Source organism: Rattus norvegicus, chromosome 10 (assembly GCF_036323735.1).
Source record: "Rattus norvegicus strain BN/NHsdMcwi chromosome 10, GRCr8, whole genome shotgun sequence".
NCBI classification, from domain to species: Eukaryota; Metazoa; Chordata; class Mammalia; order Rodentia; family Muridae; genus Rattus; species Rattus norvegicus.
In genome coordinates, this window is record NC_086028.1 from 88,125,127 (window position 1) to 88,148,896 (window position 23,770).

Here is a 23,770-nt window from a genome sequence, read left to right on the forward strand (position 1 = left end):
AGGGGTTTCCAGGGGCATGTCGGGAGGCATCATGTATTCATTAGTGACAGATAGGTGGGACGGGAATTTATTTGTTTATTTATTTTTTCTTTTTTTTTCTTTTTCCAGAGCTGAGGACTGAACCCAGGGCCTTGCACTTGCTAGGCAAGCGCTCTACCACTGAGCTAAATCCCCAACCCCTTATTTGTTTATTAAAATAATTATGCTGTGTGAATGTGTGTCTGTGTTGGCGTGTGCACATGTGCAGGTGCCTGGGAAGGCCAGAGGGCAGCGGATTCCCTGGAGCTGGAGTTACAGGAGGTTGTGAGCCACCTGACAAAGGATTGGAGCTAAATCTGAGTCCTCTCGCAAGAGCTGTCCATACTCTCTCCAGCCCAACATGAGACTCTCTTTTTTTTAAATTAATTAATTAATTTATTTATTTAATGTATAGGAGTACCCTGTAGCTGTCTTCAGACACACCAGATCTCTTACAGATGGTTGTGAGCCACCATGTGGTTGCTGGGACTTGAACTCAGGACCTCTGGCAGAGCAGTCGGAGCTCTTAACCGCTGAGCTATTTCTCCAGCCCGAGACTCTTTTTAAGACAGTGAAAATATTTCATCCGTTACCTCAGCCAGGGACACACGTCATCCCACGGAAATGACCGCAGCATGAGTGAACGCTATGTGGATGGCAGTGGGAAGGATGAATCAAGGTGATCCATTGGTTGTCAGCAGTGTAGCACTCTGAGGCAGGACACTGATGTTGGGGGAAGCTGCATGTGTAGGAGTGGAGGCCCAAGGAAACCCTCTTTACTTTCAGTTTTGCCAAAATCTCTAGAAATGAAAATCTGTTTAAAGAAGAAGAATCCAAACCGTGAGCTGGGCATTAGTAGCACTCGCCGTTAATCCCAGTACTCCAGTGGCAGAAGCAGGTGGGTCTCTGTGAGTTCGAGGCCAGTCTGGCTTACGGATTGAGTTCCAGGGTAGCCAGGGCCACACAGAGAAAGGCGGTCTTAAAACAAACAAACAAACAAACAAACAAAACCAAAGCAAAGAAAGAATAAAGTACTAAATCATCAAGCCAGATTAGCAACAGGACTCCAGACCAGTAAGTAGCTAGAAATCATCCTCATTCTGTCCCCTTGGAGCAGAAGTCAACAGGGTCGTTTTCCCAGGTTCTTGGAGAATCTGACACAAGGAGCTGGTGCTGACCTTAAAGAAGCTGTAAGCTTTTGTGTCTGAACAAGTATCTATGGACTTTGATTATGCTGCCTATGTTTCCTTTCTCAGACGTGTGAACATGTTTGTGTGTATGTAGATGTACATGTATATGCTGGTGTGTGTTATATGACAAAACTTGCTGGGGAGATGCAACACACACATCTACTTACCACAGATAGGGAACTCCTGACAGACCAAAGTACCAATACTACCAAAGTCCAACTTGCCAAACCAATGAGCTTTATTGGGGTTATTTACAGGAGTATGGATGAGGGGTTCCTTACAGGAGCAGAAATTATTTGCAGAGAGCTGATTCACCAAGGACCACCCCAGTATGTGTGACAGCTCACAAAGCTGGGAATGTGGGGCACACAATGAAGCTTGTGGGCAGCTAAACAAGTTGAAAATGTCCTTTCCAGTTGCCTCAGTTGGTCTCAACCTCTTCCAAGCAGCTTGGCTGGTTTCTGCCTCTCCCAGGCAGCTGGTCTGGTGTGAGAGTTTTTTGTGGGTTTGGCTTTTTTTTTTTTTTAATTATTGTTGTTTATTTTTGACAGGTTGGCTGTTCTGAGAGAGACTCTGAGCTTTTACGGCTTAATCTGGTAGGGGAAGGGCCTAGTGATTCTGGTCAGTTTCAGGGACTTCCTTCAGCTCTTTTGGAGTTGTTAGCCTTCCTGCTTAAGGAGCTTCCCTGCAGAATGGAATGTTTTGATCTCTGAGGAAACTGTTACATAACAGCCTACATTTGGAGATCAGAGACCTACTTCAGGTATCAAAACTCAGATGCCATCCACCTTATATTTAGACTTTTTTGGGTTTTTTTTTTTTTGTTGTTGGTTTGTTTGTTTGCTTTTGAGATGGGGTTTCTCTGTGTAGCCCGAACTGTCCTAGAACATGCTCCATAGACTAGGCTAGCCTTGAATTCAGTGAACTGCCCCACCCAGCCATCATTTTTAAATTAAAAAATTATATCAGAGCCAGGCATGATGATGCATGTCTTTAATCCCAGCACTTGGGAGTCAGAGGCAGATGGATTTCTGTGAGTTTGAGATCAACATGGTCTACGAAGTGAGTTCCAGGAAAGCAAGGGCTATGTAGAGACTCTCTCTAAACAACAAAACCAAAAAACATGCATCTATCTATTGTATGAACATATATGTCTTTATCTATCTATCTATCTATCTATCTATCTATCTATCTATCTACCTACCTACCTACCTGCCTATCACGTGTCTATCATATGGGTGTATATGTTTATGGAAGTACATGCATGACAGAACACATGTGGAGGCTAAAGGATAACTTGGTGGAGTTGATTCTCACCTTCCATGATGGCTCAAACTCAACCATCAGTCTTGGAGACACATGTTTTTACCTATTGAGCATCTCGCTGTCCCCCATCTTGTCTTGAGATAGGGTCTTACTTTACTGGAACTTGCAGAGGAGGTAGGCTGGCTGGCCGGTGAGGCCCAATGATCCACCTGTACACCCCCAGTACTGGGATTACACATTTATCATGCCTGGATTTTTGTCGTGGGTTCTGGGGATGAGACTCAGGTTCTCACACTTGAAGGCAAGTAGTTTACTATCACCCCGATCCTGAATCTCTTTTTCTAGTTGTGTTTGTGTGTGTGCCCATTTGTGTGTGTTGGAGGCCAGAGTTTGATACGGTGTATTTCCTCTGCCATTCCCCATCTTGAGTGATAGATAGTTGTGATCTGATAAAAGTGTCAGGTTTACATGGGCCAGTAAACTCAGCTCCCTAGTCTACTTCCATTAGTGCCGAGTTAAATGAACATCTGCTTAATCCGGTGCATCTCAAATTTTGACCTTAAGTGCAAACACCCTAAAATGCCTGTGCTTACTCCTTTAATATTTCGGTCCCTGGCCCCCTCCCCGTGCTCCGCCATGTTCGCGCGTACACACATTTTGAGGATTGCCTGGGGATGGACTTTGCATTTTATTTAAAGACCATCATACCCCTAACCAGATTGCCTATGTCGACATCTTGTAAGGTCCCTGGAGTAGCTTTAAAACAACGAACATTTAAAAAAAGAAAATTCAGGGTGAAGTTTGTTTAAAAAGCCATATTCACATTTAATAGTCAAAATACCTTCACCCTAAAGGAGACCTGAGCCGAGGACAGAGGGCAGTTTTTGCCACTTGGCTCTTACAAGAGTTTCGTTTCTTCGCCCTCTGAAAAAAGCTACAACAGTCTATTGGGCTGGAGGCTCTGTGGAATTCTGGGAACTAGGGGCGGAGAACAAGACACAAAACGCAGATGTTGGCCTAGGGTGCGGGGCAGAGGGCCTTCAGGTCGTCGCCAGTTGCTGTGCAAATTCTCTAATCTTCCAAGCACTGCTACCTAACCAGTAGGCTCGCGCCTCCTATCAGCCAATCAGCAGGCAGGTGCTCGTCCATTCTGGCCAATCCCGAGCGAGCTTACTTTGGGCGGGAAAGTCTCCGAAGTGGCCTGAGCAAGCCTAGAGCGAAGTCGGCTAACTGCTCCCTCTTAGCCTTGTCTCTGGGGGGGGGGAGGGGGGGTAACAGACCCTGGAGGCCGTTGCCCATTGGCTGGGCAGCGGGCCAATGAGGGGTGCGAGAAGAGGGGTGACGGGCCTCCTGGGCGTAGGTGGGGCGGGGCGCCGGCGTCCGGTGCCTAGTCGCGAGCCACGGGTCGCAATGTAACGGCCTCTTCTCTGTCGCACCCTCTCGGCTTGGCCCCCCACCCACAGACCGGCTCCAGGCAGCGCCGACGGCGGCTGCGACAGCGGTGGGGTGCGGGCTGAGGGAGCTGGGCCTCGACGTCCTCCCTCATCCCCGTACCCCAGGAGCTGTAGCTAGTCCAGGAGGAGCTGGGGGGCCCCCATGGAGGTGAGCGGCGGAGACACCTGCCGGCCCCGTCACCCCCAAGGCCTGAGGGAGGGACCTGAGGTAACTGGCGGGGGGCTTCGAGGATGGCGACCCGGGAGAGACGCTGAGGAGCAGGCGCGTCCGTCTGCACGCTTCTTTAAGGAGGCCGGGGGTGGTGGTGTCGGGGACAGGGGAGATTGCCGGTCCCGGGTGGGAAGCCCCGACGTATCGACGGGCCGAGTCGCGAGTGGGGAAGGGGGTTCCTCTGGGCGAGGGTTGACCTCACCGAAGCCTCCATAGCTGAGCCACCACCTCTGTCAGCCTGTCGAGGCGCTCTGGCGCCGAGGCGTCTGTCAGGGCCGTCGAGGGCCGCGTCTCAGAGCTGGTGCGCAGTGGGGAGGAGGGCTTGAGGAGGAAATGGAGTCGGGAAGGACCGAAGGAGGGACCCCAAATTAGTGTCCCCTAAGGATGTGCAGTTAGACGGCCCCGGCTGCAGCCCTGCCCTCACAGTGCTCCGGGATGACCTCGTGTTTCCTTGTTCTGAGCAGCCGAAGGTGGCGTTCCGTGGAAGTGCGAATCGTTGCTGGAACCTCAGCGTCGACACCAGCAGTAGATTATCTGATGTGTTCAACAGCATGATGCTGACCGGCTCCACGTCCTTCTATGATTGCTACAAGTCGCAGGTCCATTAACAAATTCTACACTTTGCTCGCCCCTCCCATCCCCCCCATCTTCCTTTGTAGCCTCCCCACCCCCGATGCCCTAACGCAAACCCAGGACCAGCTCCAGTCACATACTTGTTGAAAAAATTCCAGTCAGAATTAGAAACTGGAGAAAACATAGGATTATTATTATTACTATTATTATTATCTAGCTCTATATAGACACCAAGTCTTTTAAATTATACTTTTATGGGGGAGGGGGCACAGAAACGTGCCATGGCAAACAGGTGGAGATCAGAGGGCTTTTCAGTTCTCAACGTCCACCATGTTGAACGCGGGTCCTCAGGATTAAACTAGGGTCCTCGGGATCAGCAGCAAGCACCCTGCCGCTATCTGTCTGGTCCAGTAGAAAGCATTTTAGAGTTTGCATAATACACACTTGCATTTGAACATGAGAAAAATTTCTAATTAAAAAAAAAAATTTAAGCCCCACAGTGGTGCATGCCTGCAATCCCAGCACTTGGGAGGCAAAGGTAGGCAGATCTCTGAGTTCCAGGCCAGCCTGGTCTACAGAGGGAATTCCAGGACAGTCAGGGCTACATAGAGAAACCCTGTTTCGAAAAAACGGAAAAAAACTCTTTTATATTCGTGGTGGTTTTGCCAGCATGTATGTCTGTGCACCACCTCTGGAGACCCTAAGAGGGCGTTGCGAGCCGCCATTGAACTTTGATCCTTCCGAAGAACAGCCAGTGCTCTTAACCACTGTGCAACCTCTCCAGCCCTCCAAGAAAAGATTTTTCATTGGCTCATTCTCATCCTGTCCACAGTATATAACATGTCAGTAAAACTTCATTTAACAAGAAAATTGTTTAGCAAGACTAGATTATATTGTTTTAAGCATGTATTATAATACTTTTTTTTAGGTTTTTTTTGTTTGTTTTGTTTTTGTTTTCTTTTTTTTCGGAGCTGGGGACTGAACCCAGCCAGGGCCTTGCGCTTGCCTAGCAAGCTGAGCTAAATCCCCAACCCCTTTTTAGTTGTTTTTTTTTTTTTTTATTTACAACACTTGATAATTTAAAGGTAAAATTTTTTTATATTTTTATTTTCTTTACAGTGTCTTTAATTACATGCTACTGTCTACCTCACTAAAACTTTGTTTGGTTTGGGGTTTTGGCTTGTTTGTTTTTTCTGGCTACTCAGGTCACGGTTTCATTTCTCTGGCGTAGCCCTATCTGTTCTGGAATTGACTCTGTAGACCAGGGTGACCTCCAACTCAGAGATCTGCCTCTGCCTCCTAAGTGCTGGGATTAAAGGTATGAACCACCAGGTCTGGCAAGACACTTTTTTTTTTTTTAAATCAGGCATAGAATAAAGTTTTAAAAAGTGTGTATGACTGTTTTGCCTGCATGTTTTTCTGTGCACCATGTTTGCCTGTGGAGGACAGACGAGGCAATACCCCTGAAACTGGAGTTAGATTGTTGAAAGCCATCATTTGGGTGCTGGGAGTTGAACCTGGATCCTCTCCCAAGAGCAGCAAGTACTCTTACCTTGTTGAGCCATCTCTCTTGCCCCCTGCAAATTCTATTTGAAAAATTTTAAGCAGGTCATCAACATTGATATATTTCTAGTCATAACAGTACATAGGAATAACTTATATCTACTGTACAGATTGAGAAATTGAAGTTTGATTTATCCCTTATACAGAACCCAAATCTATCTGTCCTTCCTTCTTTCCTTCCTTCCTTCCTTCCTTCCTTCCTTCCTTCCTTCCTTCCTTCCTAACAGTTTCATATAACCCAAGCTGGCCTTTAACTCACTATTTAGCTGAACATGATGATGAACTTTTGATTTTCTTGCTTTCACTTCTGTAGAGTTGAGATAACAGTTGTGGCCACCACCAGGCTAAGGGATGCTTGGTTTGAATTCAAGTTTTGTATATGCTAAACAAGCACTCTGACAAGTGAGGTACATCCCCAATTCCTGAAATCCAGATCTTTTCACTCTCTAGACCAGACATCTCTGCTATTGCCTGTAGTATTTCTCCTAAAATTTACTTGGAACTAATTCCATTTATTTTTGGTATATAAAGTACATAAGCATCATAATTAACATTTATCCAAATATTTATATATTACCAAACTTTTATATAAATATTTTAACAGAAAAGTATCCATATATTTCTCATCATATTATTTTAGTTGATTGTTTTATCAAAAAATACATAGTTGGCGGGGGGGGGGGGCTTAGTTGGTAGAATGCTTGTCTAACATGCACAAAGCTCTGAGTATGATCCTAGCATTGCATAAACTCAGTATGGTGATACCAACCTATTATCGTAGTGCTAGGAAGGTAAGGGGAGAACGATCAGAAATTCAAGGTCATCTTTAGATTTTGAGACAGGATCTTATACTGACCAAGCTGGTCTTAAACTTGCCTTATACCTGAAGCAAACCTTTAACTAATTCTCCTGCCTCTATCTTGTAAGTACTGGGATTGCAGATGAGTGCTGTCACACCTGGTTCCTTGTATTTCCTTCTAATTATAGTAATAGCTTTAATTTCTCAAAAGAGATGACAATATTTATCTTTATAGTTTTCAATATCTCTTAGAAACACAAAAGTTTAAAATTTGTGAAAAAGGCCCTGATTAGGAGTAAGATTTTGAGTTTTAGCTTAATATTGTCATGTATTTGCTGAGTAACTTATTGCCTTGTATTTTTGTTTTGTTTTATTTTTTGATGATGATAGATAGTCAAGTGTTCTGCCACTGAACTATATTTTCAGACTCCAGTTTCTTTGTTTTTAAAATAGAAAAGCCAAGTGGGGCTCTGTCGGTAATCCTAGTGTTTGGGAATCTGAGGCAGGAGGATTGCTGTGAAATCAAGGCCAGCTTGGGCTATCAAATGAGTTCTAAATCAGCCTGAAATACAGAGCAAGACCCTGTCTGAACAACAACAAAGAGATAATACTCATTTTCTAAGTTGACTAAATAAAATAATATTTGTGGAATTTCTAGGAAAATTAAAAAGTTTTACACTGTATGCTTTTCATTGAATAAATTTTCTAAAGCTGGGCATGGTGGCGCACTCCTAAAATAGTAACATTTGAACGAGAGACCAACAGGAGTTCAGAAATTTTAGGCCATTTCTGTAAGTTTAAGGCCAGCCTGTACTACATGAGGTGCTGTGTTGAAGGAATATCTTATGTCTGTATGGATGTGGCACCTGTCAATAATAAATTTGATGGCCTATAGCTTAGGAAGGAAATAGGAAGTGGGACCATCCGTGAGGCAGATAGAATTCTGGGACAGAGCCAGGTGTGAGATTGACCCAGAAAGACGTGACAAAACATCCACATGGTACTTAAGAGCAGTAACCAGCCATATGGCAGAATATGTAGACCAGAATAAATGGGTTATAGGAAGTTATAGTCTAGTTATAAAAGAGCCTAGCTATATGGCCAAGGTATATGTAAATATATTTTGAGTATGAGTCTCATTTCTGGGAGCATGGGGCAGAGAGGAAGAAACAGACCAAACTTCTACAATCCTGTCTACGAAAAAGTAAATTTTGTGTATATTTTACTTAAAATAATGCCACCAGTATCCATACAAAGCCTTCTGTTTCAAGTATTAAAACTATAGCAATTACAGCTATCAGTAAGTTTTTGCAAAGAGAGACCTAAGGGAATGATTTCTACTTCTATTATTTTTAACTTAAAATAACCTTTACATTAAAATTTTTACTGTGTTATGATGTGTATGCATGAGTATAAGTGCACACAGAGAGGTCAGAGGACAATTTTTGGAGTTTTTCTCATCCATTGTGGGTTCCAGGGCTAGAACTCAGGACATCAGGCATTTAAGGGCAAGCACTTTAACCCTCTGAGCCATCTCCTTGCTCCTAACTTTATGAATTAAAAAAGATTACATTTATTATTTTGGGGGGTGGGAGACAGGGCACTTGGGTCTGTGGCACGTGTGGAGATCCAAGGACAACTTGAAGGAGTTGGTGCTTCTACCATTTGGGTCCTGGGCATGTAAACTCAAGTCATTAGACTTGGTGGCGAGAACCTTTACTCACTGAGCAGTTTCATTGGCTGATCCCTTTTTTCCTAATGGGGATTTTTTTTTTTTTTGGCTCTTTTTTTTCGGAGCTGGGGACCGAACCCAGGGCCTTGCGCTTCCTAGGCAAGCGCTCTACCACTGAGCTAAATCCCCAACCCCCCCCTTTTTTCCTAATATAAAGGAGCTATTAATACGGGCTTGATATATCTCTAACAAAAACTCTAGATCTGATCAATAACTTTTTGTACATGAAAATTTACTGCAACCAAAAGATCTTCATTTGTTTATATTTGTCATAGTTGCTTCAGCTTCCGTGCTGGAACAGAGCTGAGGAATTACAGCAGATGTAATGTCCCACAGATGTTTGTATTCTGGCTTTTGACAGAGTTCTTGAGTAGCTACTCCAACTCCTAACACTTGCATTATCTGTTTTCTTACTATTTTGCTAATACTCTCTAATAAATGAAAGTTTGATTTCGCTAATGTAGAAATTTTTTTTAAATTTTAGAATGAAGACAATGTAGACCTAAGGCAGACCTGCACTCCACTCTCCTCATCAGCAGAGTATGCAAGCTCTATAGACTCCTCACTCTTCTATGCACCATGGTCTACTTACGGAGATGATATTAAACAACCTTCTAGTTCTCAGATCAGTGTAAAGAACAGGTAAATCAATACATTTCTCAGGTTCGATGAGTTTTTTAAGTTTGATTTCACAGGGATCAAAGTATATTAGATTTCTATCTTTCTATTTTAATACTGCTGGATTATAATTTTATGTTAATCAAAGTTCTAAGAAAGCATAAATTAGGCAATTATTTGTATATAATTTTTACTTAATGTTTTAGACAGGTTGGCTTCATATTTGTTACCTCTTGAGTGCTGGATCTGCAGTAGTACATAGGTCTCAACTTCCTTTTAAAATGTTTTTGGAATATTTTATGTGCAGAGGTGTTTTGGTTGCATGTATGTCTGTGTACCACATGCCTGTCTGTTGTCTATGGAAGTCAGATGGGTTTGGAATCCCCTGAAACTGGAATTAATGGTTGGTTGTGAGTCACCACTTGGGTGCTGGTAACTGAACCTGCATCCTCTACAAGAGCGCAGTTCTTGGGTCCCAAATCTCTGGAGTCTTAAGTTGTTCTTTCTAAAGATAACATTTTAAATTTTTTAAAAAAGTATGTGTATGTCTGTGTCTGTGTGTGTGCCTGTGTTAAGGACAACTTGAGGAAGCTGGTTCTCTTCTTATATGTTATGTCTCAGGGATAGAACTCAGGTCATTAGGCTTGGTGGTAAGTGCTTAGAACCTGCTGAAGTATCTTGCCAATTCTAAACATAATTAAGTTTAAAATGTTTGGATCTAGAGGACTGAAGAGATAGCTCAGCGGTTAAGAGCGCTGTCTGCTTTTCCAGAAGTCCTGAGTTCAGTTTCCAGCAATATCTATGATGAGATCTGAGTTCCTCTTCTGGCATGCAGTCATATATACAGATATAGCATTCATACACAAATAAAATTAAAATGTTTAGACATATTTATCCAATTTTAAGTGTTCACTAATTTTTTTATAATGTACAGAAAACAAGATTTTATGCAACATGAAATATTTTAAAATATTTTCTCTCCTGCAAACAGTAAGAGCTTACTGCATGTCAAGTATTCTCTTACCTGGGGAAAATAGAATTAATACAGTAAATATTATTCTTGTGTTTATAATCTTATAGTAAAGCAGATAATGACAATCTGCAAGGGAGGATTTAAAAAGAGAATGGGGCTGTGTATAAACAAAACATCACAGAAAGCTGTTGGGAACAGCAGCTTACTTGGGTGATGTTTACAATTGTTTTAGTCACATACAAGGGAGCTATTAGTGGAGGCTTGATGTATGTTTAATAAGGAAACATTTGTTGAGTCCTACTAATAAAAAACTGAAAATTAAAAATTATGGATAATATTAGATTATATAATACACAATTTTCCAAAAATGACTGAAGTTGACAGATGCAATTGAAAAAATTCAGTCTGGGCACACTCCTTCAATGCCAGCTTTGAGAGGCAGAGATATGCAAATCTATGTGAATTAAAGGTCATTCTGGTCTACATCATGAGTTCCAGGACAGCTAAAGCTATATATAGTAAGTCCCTGTCTCAAAACAAGAAAGCACAAAAACCTCAAACTTTACAGAAATGTGTATTAAAGAAAAGTAAAACTTTACTTTGACCACTGTCTCTTCTCCTACAATGATAATTATTAATGGTTTGACAAATATTAGATTGAAAAACTTCTAGATCTTATATAGAAAGAAAATTTCATATTGAATCTTTAATGAGCTAACACTGTATAGTGGAAAAATATTAGACTTGATGGTATTCAGTTTGTTCAATGTATAGTTTGGTAAGTCATATACCCTTGTAAAATACAATTTTATTTATTTATTTATTTATTTTTAAAGATTTATTCATTTATTATATATAAGTACACTGTAGCTGTCTTCAGATACACCAGAAGAGGGCATCAAATCTCTTTACAGATGGTTGTGAGCCACCGTGTGGTTGCTGGGAATTGAACTCATGACCTCTGGAAGAGCAGTCGGGTGCTCTTAACCGCTGAGCTATCTCTCCAGCCCAGTAAAATACAATTTTAATACTTCTTACAATTATACATTCAACAGATAACTAAATGATTACTAATATAGACCTTTCTCAATTATTTCCAAACTATTGCAACAATCTGAAGTGTTGGAAAAAAAATAAGAAAAAATGATCTTGAATGTTGTTTCAGACAGGTTACCTAAGCTGGCTTCAAACAACTCAGTTTTTTGTTTTTTTGTTTGTTTGTTTCTTTTCTTTTTTTCGAAGCTGGGGACCAAACCCAGGGCCTTGTGCTTGCTAGGCAAGCGCTCTACCACTGAGCTAAATCCCCAACCCCTCAACTCAGTTTTAATGTTTGTTTGACTGATTTTTGCTTTTTGAGACTGGGTCTCTACATAATTCTGACCATCATGAAATTTACTATGTAGACCAGGCTGGCCTTGAACTCTGAGATGCATCTATCTCTGCCCCTCTGCCTTTCAAGTGCTGGGATTAAGGGAATGTACCACCAAGCCTGGCTAATTTGTTGTTGTTGTTTGGTTAGTTTTGTTTTTCAAGGCAAGGTTTTTCTTTGTGACAGCCATGGTTGTCCTAGAGCTCATTCTGTAAGCTAGACTGGCCTCAAATTCACAGAGATCCGACTGCCTCTGTCTGCTGAGTGCTGGGATTAAACCACCTAGCCTTGTTTTCTTTTTTTGTTTTGTTTTGTTTTGTTTTGTTTTGTTTTCTCTTTTGAAGACAGGATTGCATTGTGTAGCCCTGGCTAGGCTCAAATTTACAGCAATTTTCCTGCCTCAACCTTCTGAGTGCTGGAATTATAGGTGTGTATCACCATGCCTTGCTTAGAAGCTATGCTTTAAAACACCAAAACATTACATTTAGGAAAGAATTACTTTTAAAAATAGAAAAAAGTGGGCTGGGGATTTAGCTCAGTGGTAGAGCGCTTACCTAGGAAGCGCAAGGCCCTGGGTTCGGTCCCCAGCTCCGAAAAAAAAAAAAAAGAACCAAAAAAAAAAATAAAATAGAAAAAAGTAAAAGATAGCAACTTTCCAAGGGTTTGTGTCTCTTCATGTATTAGACCACGGTTCTCAACCTTCCTAATGCTGTGACCCTTTAATGCAGTCCCTCATGTTGTGGTGACCCCAACCATAATAATATTTTTGTTGCTACTTCATAACTGTAATTTTGCTACTGTTATGAGCCTTAATGTAAATATCTGTGTTTTCCGATAGTCTTAGGTGAAACCCTGTGAAAGGGTCAACCAACACTCCAAAGGGGTCATAACTCAAAGGGTTAGAACTGCTGTATCAGATACTGTTAATTGCTGTTTAGCATTTCAGAGATGTGAAACTCTAGCTTAATCACTGCTTGGCAAAGATATAGAGATAGTCCACAAACTACTATATTTAATGAACAACTGTAAAATGGCCATGTTGTCTATAATGTCCATATCACATTTCATCTTTTTATCCACTATTTAATACAAGGGCCTAAAAGCAGCAGCAGTTTCATGGTTGTTTTGGTTTGCTTTCTTTCATCCTTCCCCATTTTTGTTTTTGTTTATTTTTTGTTTGTTTTTGTGACAGTCTCACTTTGTAGCCTTGGCTGGCTTAGAACTCACTGTGTGGACCATGCTAACCTCAAAGTCATAGATATCTGCCTGCCTCTGCTTCCTGAGTGCTAGCACTGAAGGAGTGTGCTACTATGCCTCTAGCTTTGTTTGGTTTTCAAATAACAAATGAAAAAAGTTGAACAGATTTAGAATGATATATAATTGTACTGGACATGCTTTCAGGTGTGTTACCAAGCATTTCTGTGACATTGTTGGTCAGAAATTTTTATCTTGGTCACATTAAATCAATAGCGTATGTTATAGAGAAATAAGAGGTAAGTATATTTTGTAAACTAGGCATAGGACTTGAAATGAGAAGTCTTTATAATAGATAATATACTAAACTAAAAAATGTTCTTGTCTTTTCTTTGTTTGAAAGGATGTATAGAGTCAGTCTATCTTACAAGAAAGATGATAAAGGGAATGGGAATGTAACTTAATGTTAGAGCACTTACCTAGCATGCATGAGGTCCTGGATTTGATCTTTAGCACCACAAAAGAAAAAGGAATAAAAATGAATAAGAATGGAATATGGATGGAGAAATTGATATATTTTAATAAATAAGATAGTTTATGTATGATATTCATTTTTAGGATTCAGACCGAAAGAAATGACTATGGCAGTGAAACAGACTTATATGGACTTGTGTCTAACATTTTGGAAGAACAGGATAAGTCGCAGCCATATTTTGCTGAAGGGTTAGTATATAAGCTTTATGGTGTGTAATAGCTCTTTTAATTGACATATACTAGGTTACCTTGTAGTTTAATATTTATTTGTATTCAACAACGGGTTCTAGGACAGTAGGTATTTTCAAATATTTGTTTCTAGGAGCCTTGATTTTGCTGAAGTACTTGACATACAATTGAATGTTCAGTCTAATACTTGCTTAAGAACTTTGATTTGAAAAAAATTCTTGCATAATTCATATGTATTTCCCTTAAGTCCATGAGCCTGAGGTTTGGCCTAAGGAACATAAGTTCTAAGAGGCTTTAAACTTAGACCTTGAAGGATAAAACTCATTGCAGAAATACATATGGATTTTATTCATGTGGTAGAGGCTTTAAAATATTTTAATTGTTTTATTTGGGTGTGGAAGCCATATTACCCAAGTGCCCTATTAATAAGAAAATGTGCCATACATGTGTAACCAATTAAAATACTTTAGTTTCAAAAATATTTTAAGCAAAACACATTTTTTCATTCATTAGAAATTTTGGTCAAAATATTTTGAATTATATAATATCCTATTCAAAGGAAAAACTATTTGCTTAGTATAAACAATTCACAAAAGACCCTAAAGTTACCCACCTCAGTATCTACATACTTCTAGAAAAGTATGGTGGAGATAATGCATATAGTCATGCGTTGCTTAATGATAGGGGCAGGTTCCAACAAATGCATCATTACATGGTTTCAGTGTCATGAGAACACAGTAGTTCCCCAAAGCTAAAGGGTAGAGGCCAATCATTCAGTGCACCTCCTTGATGTCAAAGACACAGTAACCATAAAGTGCTTCAAGTGGGTGTACAGGCCAATAATCTCAATTTGGACTGAGGTAGTACAATCCAGAGTTGGAGGCCATCCTTGACTACCTAGAGTGTTTGAAAATTTGAGGTTAACTTTGACTTATAACAAGACCCTGTCTACAAATATACAAGCAAAAGACAAAGAAAGAAATGACAATGCAATCTCAGATTATACAAGGCTGCTGCTGGTATAATGACCAACTTACAATTTATTTAAAAATAGACAATAAAAACATACAGGGGCTAGAAAGATGGCTCAGTTGTTAAGAGTATTTGCTCCTCTTCAAAGATCCCAAGCTCATTTTTCAGTACCCATGTGAGAAGGCTCTCAACCTTTTCTAGCTCCAGCTCCAGGATATATAATGCCTGTGGCCTCTGAGGAAACTGGACATACATGCACATACCCAAATGCAGACACATATACATAGACATAATTAATAATAATAAAAATAAATATAAAAACTTTAAATATACTGCAATAAATGTATAAATTAGTAACAGTCATTATCATAACTGAATATTATATATTACACATAGCTGTGTCCTATAAAGGACTGGCAGTACAGTAATCAAACATAAGTATGTGGCATGCTTTGTGCTATGCCACTAAGGTAAAGGGAATTTTCCAATTCTGCTGGTAATCTTAAAGCACCGTCATACATGTGTGGTCACCTGTATTTGGCACACAACTCTTACAGCAGATAGCACATTTCATGATTGCCTTGTTTGGAAACAGTGGTAGTTCATAAATAAGGGTTGGGAAAGATTCGAGAATGGTGAAGTGGGGCAAGAGAATTTGTTTTTATTATTTTCTAATGTTTCCAGAGGAAATAAAGTCTCTAAGACTTAAATTGTAATTAAATATGTTTACTTGTTCTAGGACCTGCTCCTCCAATTTAAAGTCAGTTTGGCCAATGAACACAAGCAGATTTGTAGATCACCATGACCTCTTAACAGAAAACAAAAGGCCAATAGATACATCTATCTCTCAGCAAGCTTTTTATAGTGGTGAATCTGTATCAGCAGTGGAAAAGCAATACTTGCATAATAGTACTCTCACACCACAGCAAAAAATAGATGAACTTTATCATGGATATACTGGTTTAGACCTTGAAGAACAATGGTTGTACCTTTCAAGAAGTGATCATTCTAACTGTTACAATATTCAGACAAATGATACAGTTAAGGCAACTTTCCAAGAATATCCATTTATCAAAAACTGTTTTACACCACAGACTGGTCTGTCTGATATCATGAAAGAATCAGGGATTGATACTTACGCCTACGGAAGAGAGAAAATATGTGCTAAAGGTCTTGAAACACCATTACAGCATAAACGGGCAGAGATATTTCTTTCCCAATTTAATAGATTTAATGAAAATGCAGATTATTGTAGATACCCAGAATATGCTCATCCTAATAAGACAAAGCTTAACAAATGTTCAAATTTTAGTGTCCAAGATGGTAAAAAATTAGCCAATGGTACACCCGAAACACCGACTGTGGAAGCAGATGCCTATACGAAGTTATTTCAAGTTAAACCAGCAAATCAGAAAAAAATGGAGGAGACAATACCTGACCAGCAGAATTTTGCATTTCCAAAAACAACACCACATCTGACAGAAAAACAGTTTGCAAAGGAAGCAGCATTTACTGCTGATTTTGGCTTAAAATCAGAATATGGACTAAAGCCTCACACAGCTTGTCCAGCTAATAATGATTTTGCTAATGTCACTGAAAAGCAACAATTTGCTAAGCCTGATACCCTAAACTCTGAATATTTTAAATCAGTGAATTTATTCTCAAATTCAGCAACATCTTCAGGAGGTATCAGTTTAAACAGACCAACTTGGATGAATGTTCAAACAAAAAACAACCTTCCTATTCCTTATCGAAATCAAGGTAACTTGATGAAATTGAATAGTCATTTAAGCGCAGCTTCAAAAGGTTCTAACCATTCTTCAGATTTTCCCCAGCTCTCATCTACAAATTTAACCTCAAATAGCAATTTATTTCAGAAGTATTGCCAAGAAAACCCTTCAGCATTTTCTAGTTTTGATTTTAGTTACAATGGTGCAGAAAGAATTCAATCTGTGAATCACATGGAAGGACTAACAAAAACTGGAGAAGACAATCTCTTTGAATCAGTTACAGAGAAGAAAATAAAGCAGCCGAATGGATTTTGCGATGGCTGTTCAGCTTCACAGTACGGGGTAATAGAAAATGTAAACAAACATAATTTTCAAGCCAAGCCCCAGAGTGGACATTATGATCCTGAGGACATTCCAAAGCATTTTGATGGCTTGCCTCAAAATACATATCAAGATCTGTTAGAGTCACAGGGTCATTTTAATAGCCACAGACAAGGAAGTGGAGACAACAATATTAATAGCCGTGTGAATCGAACACAAGCCTCATGCTTTTCTAATAATTATATGATGGGAGATTTACGACATAATCAGGGTTTTCAACAACTTGGTTCAAATGGGTTTCCCCTAAGATCTACCCACCCATTTGGGCATTCAGTTGTTCCACTGTTGGATTCCTATGATTTGTTTTCTTATGATGACTTAAGCCATTTATATCCTTATTTTAATGATATGATGTATGGTGATAATTCCTTTTCTGGTTTTGTGCCAACTTTTGGATTTCAAAGACCAATTAAAACCCGTAGTGGACCAGCTAGTGAGCTTCATATTCGTCTAGAAGAGTGCTATGAACAATGGAGAGCACTGGAAAAGGAGAGAAAAAAGGTAACCCAGAATTATCCATGTAGAAGTAACAGTATGTTCCATGTGCTTGTCTCTGTTTACTTTGGTTTAAGAGTACTTATTTGGGTTTTTGATACAAGGTTTCTCTGAACAGCTCTGGCTGACATGAATCTCACTCTGTAGACCAGGCTGGCCTCCAACTCAGAGATCCACCTGCCTCTGCCTCCCGAGTGCTGGGATTAAAGGTGTGAGCCTTCATTGCCTAAGAGTATTTCTAGATTTTTCTGTAAATACTGTAAAGTATTTAAATCAATGCTATAAGGACTTAACTAGGTTACTTAAAGATTGAAAGATTAGAGTTTTGAAGTAGTTGTTTTTTTCTCTTTTAAAAGTTCCTATGGAGGTAGATTCTCTTCCTTATTGGGTCACAGAGGTTTGGTTTGTTTTTGTTTTTGTTTTTTTAGTATTAAATTGTTGGAGAGTTTTAAAGTAAATATAATAATAAATATGAGAAAATTTATGGTACTGTGGTTTATATTGTTATTTTTTTCTTTTTTCAGTTTTTCACTTTTCTAAGTTAGCATCTAAATGTGGTTTATATTGGTTGCCTTTTGACACCAATAACTTGTATTTAAAGGGGAAATTTTTCTATTTCTTAGAGCTGTGAAAAATATCCACAGGTGAATCACGTTTTTAAAATCTAGTCTCTAAAAATTATATTTTACAGACTGAATTAGCCCTTGCCAAGAATTATCCAGGAAAAAAAGTATCCAGTACTAATAATACTCCAATTCCAAGACTGACTTCCAACCCATCTAGAGTTGATCGGTTAATTGTGGATGAACTTCGAGAACAAGCTAGAGTAAGCTGTTAAAACATCTAATAATGGACTTTTAAAAATTACTTGATAAAAATTTTAAAGAATTCAGCAAGTTAGAGTGGTGAAAGATTTTAATATCACATTTACAGCCAGGTGTGGTAGCATATGTATGAAATCCCAGCATTTGGGAGGTGGAAGCAGGGGGATCAAGATTAAGGCCAGCCTTGGCTATATTAGTGAGTTTGAGGATAGCCTCGGCTCAAAACAAACAAAAACCAGTAAAATCACTTACCTATAGCTGAAAAAAAGCTCTCTTGTGTCTATGTGCATACAGAGGCCAGGTGGACAGTGCGGTTTTCCTCAATTGCTTTTTGCCTTAGTTTTTTGAGATTTATCTAGGCTAGCTTACTAGCTGACTTAGTTACCGTACCTCTTATCTCCTCTTCCTCAGCACTGGGACTATGGGTGGATATAACTGTGACTTTTTTTTTGAACATGGGTGCTGAAGATCTGAACTCAGGTTCTGACTGGTGTACAAAGGGAGGAAAATACTTGGAACAGACATGTTAATAATTAGTTCCCAGTGATTATTTTATTATTTTACTTACTTGATAGTCACATGCCAATTAATTAAAAAGTTCTTTAATGTATATTGGTTAAATCTTGAAACATGTTAGGCATATTAAACATAACTTCCCATACTAATTTAATATTCCCAGTGATGTTTTAGCTTTTCCTGTGCATGAGAGTGTGGTGTATATGCATATATGTGTGTGTGTGTGTGTTTTACATCTGTGGGCACACATGAGGGTGTACATGATCTATGTGTGTGCACATGCCTGTAGAGGCCAGAGGTTAGTGCTGTTTTCCTTACTCACTCTCCACCATATATATTGAGGCAGAATCTCTTACTTGAACCCACAACTTGCCAGTTTGGCTAGTATAGCTAGCCAGTTTGCCCAAGGGATCCCGTCCCTGCCTCTGGAACACTGGGATTACAAGCAGGCTACCAAGATTACGTGAGTGCTGGGAATCTGAACTCTGGTATTTACGCTTGTGTGGCAAGCAATTTATCCAGTAATCCATCTCCCCAGCCCTGGTACCCTTTTAAAAACTCAATAACAAGAATATTGGGAAATTTCCCGGGTCTGGAAATAATGTAGCTCAGTTGATAGAATGCTTGTCTAGCACACACAAAGCCCCAGCACCACATAAAGCCAGGTATGTGTGGTGTACACCTGTAATCCCAGCACTAAAATCACTGCTGATTTTCATTAGCAGTTTTGGCAATTATAATACTTTATATCATTTCAATATAAATTTAAATCTTTATTGTCTGCATTATGGATGCCTTAAAACTAACAGGTGTGGCTGGAGAGGTGACTCAGAGGTTGAGTGCTCACTGCTCTTCCAAAGAACGTGGTTCTCAGTACCCACAGTAGGCTGCAGAACTGCCTATGACTATCCTCTTCTGGTCTCTTCAGGCAGGCACGCACGCACACACACACACACACACACACACACACACACACACACACACACACACAACATCTCTTAGAAAAAAATCTGTTAGTTTGAATGGTCTATTTCTGATTTCCAAAAAGAAAATATTGGAGATCCAAAAGAGGACTTGAGGTTAGGATTAATCAAAAATAGTTCATGTCTTTTTTTTTTTTTTTTAAGATTTATTTCACATGTATGAGTACCCTGTTGCTCTCCTCAAACACACCAGAAGAGGGCATTGGATCCCATTACAGATGGTTGTGGGCTACCCTGTGGTTGTTGGGAATTGAACTTAGGACCTCTAGGAGAGCATCAGTCTTAACTACTGAGCCATCTCTCTAGCCCCACCTCCCCCTTTTCCCCCCTCTTTTTGAGACAGGGTCTCACAGTGAAGCTCTGGCTGGTCTGGAAATTGCTATGTGGACCAGGCCTCAAATTCATAGAGATCCACCTGCCTCTTTCTCCCAAGTTCTGGGATTAAAGGTGTGTATCAACATGCCTAGCTGACTTTAACTCAAATTCTCCTTTAGGTGATTCTTACTAACAGCACTCTACTTATGGGCTATTGCTTGCCAAAAAAACCCAATGTCAGATCTTAGCACTGTCAATAATATGTGTTTGAATATTAGATTTTTTTCATTATTCTCAGTAATCAACTATAACTTTTAGAATTAACATATACAAACAAGTATAAAGACTTTCCATTTTTCTTTCCACTTCCATAGTCTTAGGACATAGTAAGCATCCATTTATCTATTGAATGATTATTGTTGCTCTTTACTATGCTTCATTAAAGACTTGTATGACTTATCAAAATTTAAATGTTTCCCTCAGGTTGTGACTTTACTAGGCAAAATGGAACGTCTTCGAAGTTCTCCCCTTCATGCTAATATCTCTACTGCTCTTGATAGACACTTGGAGTCAATTCACATTGTACAGTCACGTAGAAAGGATGAAATTGTTAATGCTTCAAATCGGCAAAGACAAGGAGTACCTAGGTGCCAAGATGACAGAGGTACAAACATTAACGCTTTTGATACAGTAGGATAATAATTTTAATATTAATAAAATCAGATTCTGGATTAAAAGACTACATTTCTAAAATTAACACTTATCTGAACAAATTAGAAATGATGATCACATTACTTATTCCCAAAGTATATTGTTCTCTTTTGTTAATTTTATGCATTTAATTATAATACTTGTTTTAAGATAATATTCCTTTTTACCAAATCATTGTTATTGCTATACAGGTCAAAGAAAAAGTAACAATGCTTTTGACTATTTAAAAATACAGAGTATTTCATTACCTTTGCTATCATCATTTTTGTAAAAATAATGTTTGATCATTTGGTAGCAACAGCAGCGAACATCCTAAGATGTAAGGAGGATTTAAGTGAATAATAATAACCCTATTTATTTTACAGATGTTTTTGCTCTTGCTACAGCAATTAAGGAGATGTGTGTAGCTACTCGCAAAGCACGCACCACCCTATGGTGTGCACTGCAGATGACCTTGCCAAAAACAGCAAGTACAGCGGGCCAGGCTGACATGGAAAAGGCTTTTCAAGATCTAGTAAACTGTGAAGATAAAGTCCATGAAAGCATAAATAGTAGCAATCCAATGAACCAGAGAGGTGAAACAAGTAAACACTAAGGAAATGCCAGCAGGAGGAAGAGTTTAAAAGCTGATAAGTAAATGTATCAAGATGTGCTAAAATTTTTAATGAACTTGTCAAACTTTCAGTCCATTAATTTTCTTTCAGATTTAAAGTTAATACTTCAATGAAGTCTAACTTCTATTTAAAAATCTGCTTGGAATGAATCAGATACAGTTTAAAGTGAACTCAAAGGTAAAGTTGATTATTCTAGGAGTTCTGAGTAGTCAAAGATAGCAAGTTTATTTTGTTAAATATCCCCTTACAGCTAAAAATTGCTTAAGTCCATTCTTCAGTGCAGGTAAATGCAAATGTGAAATTCTTCTAGGAGATAGGTTTCATTTAGTTCTGCCTTAGTAAGTATAATTCCAAATAATGAGTCTAAGTGACTGTAACCCAATTATGGCTACAGTTTAGTAAGCAAGACAAGTTTTGATTGTGATTTAAAAGTATTTTCCTTACAAAACTGGATAATACCTAGGAAACAAAGGAAAACAGGGATAATAAACCCAATATTCATGTAAAAATTTAATATTTAAAATACTACCATATTTATAAATTTGAAATCTTAGTGCCTAAGTATATGGAGGGAAGTGCATCTGATTCTCCTAAATTAGTGATGAAAGTGCCAGTGTGAAAACCATGCAAGTTACTGAATATAAAACCTGTTCAAATCATTAGTGTATATTCTTTAAATTTTAATTATACTATCAATTATTAAATATTTCCAATTTTAAAGTATTTAAATTGAATCAAAATAAAACATTCCTTTATCTGGATCTTATAGACTCGATGCCTAGTAACTAAAATAATGACTCTTGTTTTAATACCCTTAGTTTGCTGTCTTTAATGAGGGTATCACGAAGTTCTAAAATGTATTTTTAGGTTAATCTTTAACTAGTTTAGTTTCTCAGTTAGTGTATATTTTGTGTAGTTATGTTCATTTGTTTGCTTCTGTATTTTTTAAAAGAGCACTTGAAAGCTTGGCTTTTTCTGTTTTCATCACTTAATATCTTTGTATTAGAACCTGAATAATTTATTCATTAATATGAAATGTTGGTATTATGTGACTCAGAAGATCTTGGGTTTTAAAGTTTCTAGCATGAGTTAAACTACAATATAATGTACTGATGAAATTTAATTGAAATATCCTTGACTAGAAACACTGATGTTTTTGATGTTAGTGTTTTTTCTTAGCTTTAGAAATCCTGGTATTAAAAAAAAAAGAGTGTAATCACACCACATAAATTTTCTTTAGATGATGTGCGGAAGAAACTGATTGAGAATGCAGGAGTAACTGTAGGGAGAAACATTTTGATCACTGATATGCTTTAGAACTACCAAATGAATTACACTGAGGGCAGTCAAATAAAATAGACACCCCACCACAGTCACTGCATAGAAAGTGGTTAAGTTTGACATAAAACATGTTGAATGTTATGAAAACAAATATTGTACTGAATTTAGTCTCTCAGGAAAAAATAAATTACTTTGTTGGAAATGTTTAGTTTCATTTTTTACATTTGTGTTAATTTCTAACATTGTATTTATATCTGAAAACCATATGAAATCCATTTAGCTAAGAGCCTTCCTGATTTAAATTTCATCAACACATAAGAATATCGACAGACGATTGTGATTCAGATAAACTTAGATGCCATCCTTTAAGAATGAGACTTTCCGGGGTTGGGGATTTGGCTCAGTGGTAGAGCGCTTGCCTAGCAAGTACAAGGCCCTGGGTTCAGTCCCCAGCTCCGAAAAAAACAAAAAGAAAAAAAAAAAAAAGAAAAGAATGAGACTTTCCCTTGCTGAATAAAAACTCTGGGGAGACTTTTACAGGACAGTGGTCACAAGTGAAATACCAGTAGGTTAAGGAAAACCAAACCCTGGCCTGGGGATGTAGCTCAATTGGGCTAATACTTAGACTATGGAGGAGACACTGGGCTGCTCCTGAGCACTGTATAAAAACGTGTGGTGAGAGTGTCTGTAGTCCCAGCATGAGAGTGGGTGAGGGCAGGAGGATCAGAAAGTCAAAGCTATATTCACTTGGGGATGAGGTTTTTGAGGCTAGCCTGTAGTATAAGGTGAGACAGAGATTTAGCATGGGAACTTGGGAGGATTAGAAGTTGAAGGCCAGCCTCAGCTAAATAACAAAGACCAGCTGGGGCTATCCTGTCACAAACAAGATCTTTGAAGTCTTGCTTTATTATTGTCTTTTTCTTTTTTCTTTCTTTTAGATTTATTCATTTACTATATATAAGTACACTGTAGCTGTCTTCAGATACACCAGAAGAGGGCATCAGATTTCTTTTACAGATGGTTGTGAGCCACCATGTGGTTGCTGGGAATTGAACTCATGACCTCTGGAAGAGCAGTCGGGTGCTCTTAACCGCTGAGCCATCTCTCCAGCCCCATTATTGTCTTTTTCTATAGTAGTTCTCAACCTGCGGGTCATAGCCCCTTCAGCAACCCTCTATCTTCAAAAGTATTTACATTACAGTTCATAACAGTAGCAAATTACCATTTTGAAGTAACAATGAAATAACTTAATAGTTGGGGCTCAC

The 23,770-nt window shown here is 38.9% G+C and overlaps 1 protein-coding gene across 2 annotated transcripts; it reads left to right on the top strand.

The window, feature by feature from the left end:
* The first annotated feature begins 3,812 nt into the window (after positions 1-3,812).
* On the top strand, positions 3,813-22,707 carry Meioc (meiosis specific with coiled-coil domain). Of its 2 annotated transcripts, none has more exons than XM_063270158.1 (8): positions 3,813-4,076; positions 4,604-4,738; positions 9,291-9,448; positions 13,579-13,683; positions 15,395-17,267; positions 17,953-18,087; positions 20,383-20,563; positions 20,976-22,707. In XM_063270158.1, the coding sequence occupies exons 1-8, from the start codon at positions 4,071-4,073 to the stop codon at positions 21,203-21,205; spliced, it is 2,823 nt and encodes a 940-aa protein (XP_063126228.1). In that variant the 5' UTR covers positions 3,813-4,070; the 3' UTR covers positions 21,206-22,707. The 2 variants fall into 2 exon arrangements, with proteins under 2 accessions (XP_063126228.1, XP_220997.5); XM_220997.11 differs by having other exon boundaries at positions 3,822-4,136.
* The last annotated feature ends 1,063 nt before the right edge of the window (positions 22,708-23,770 follow it).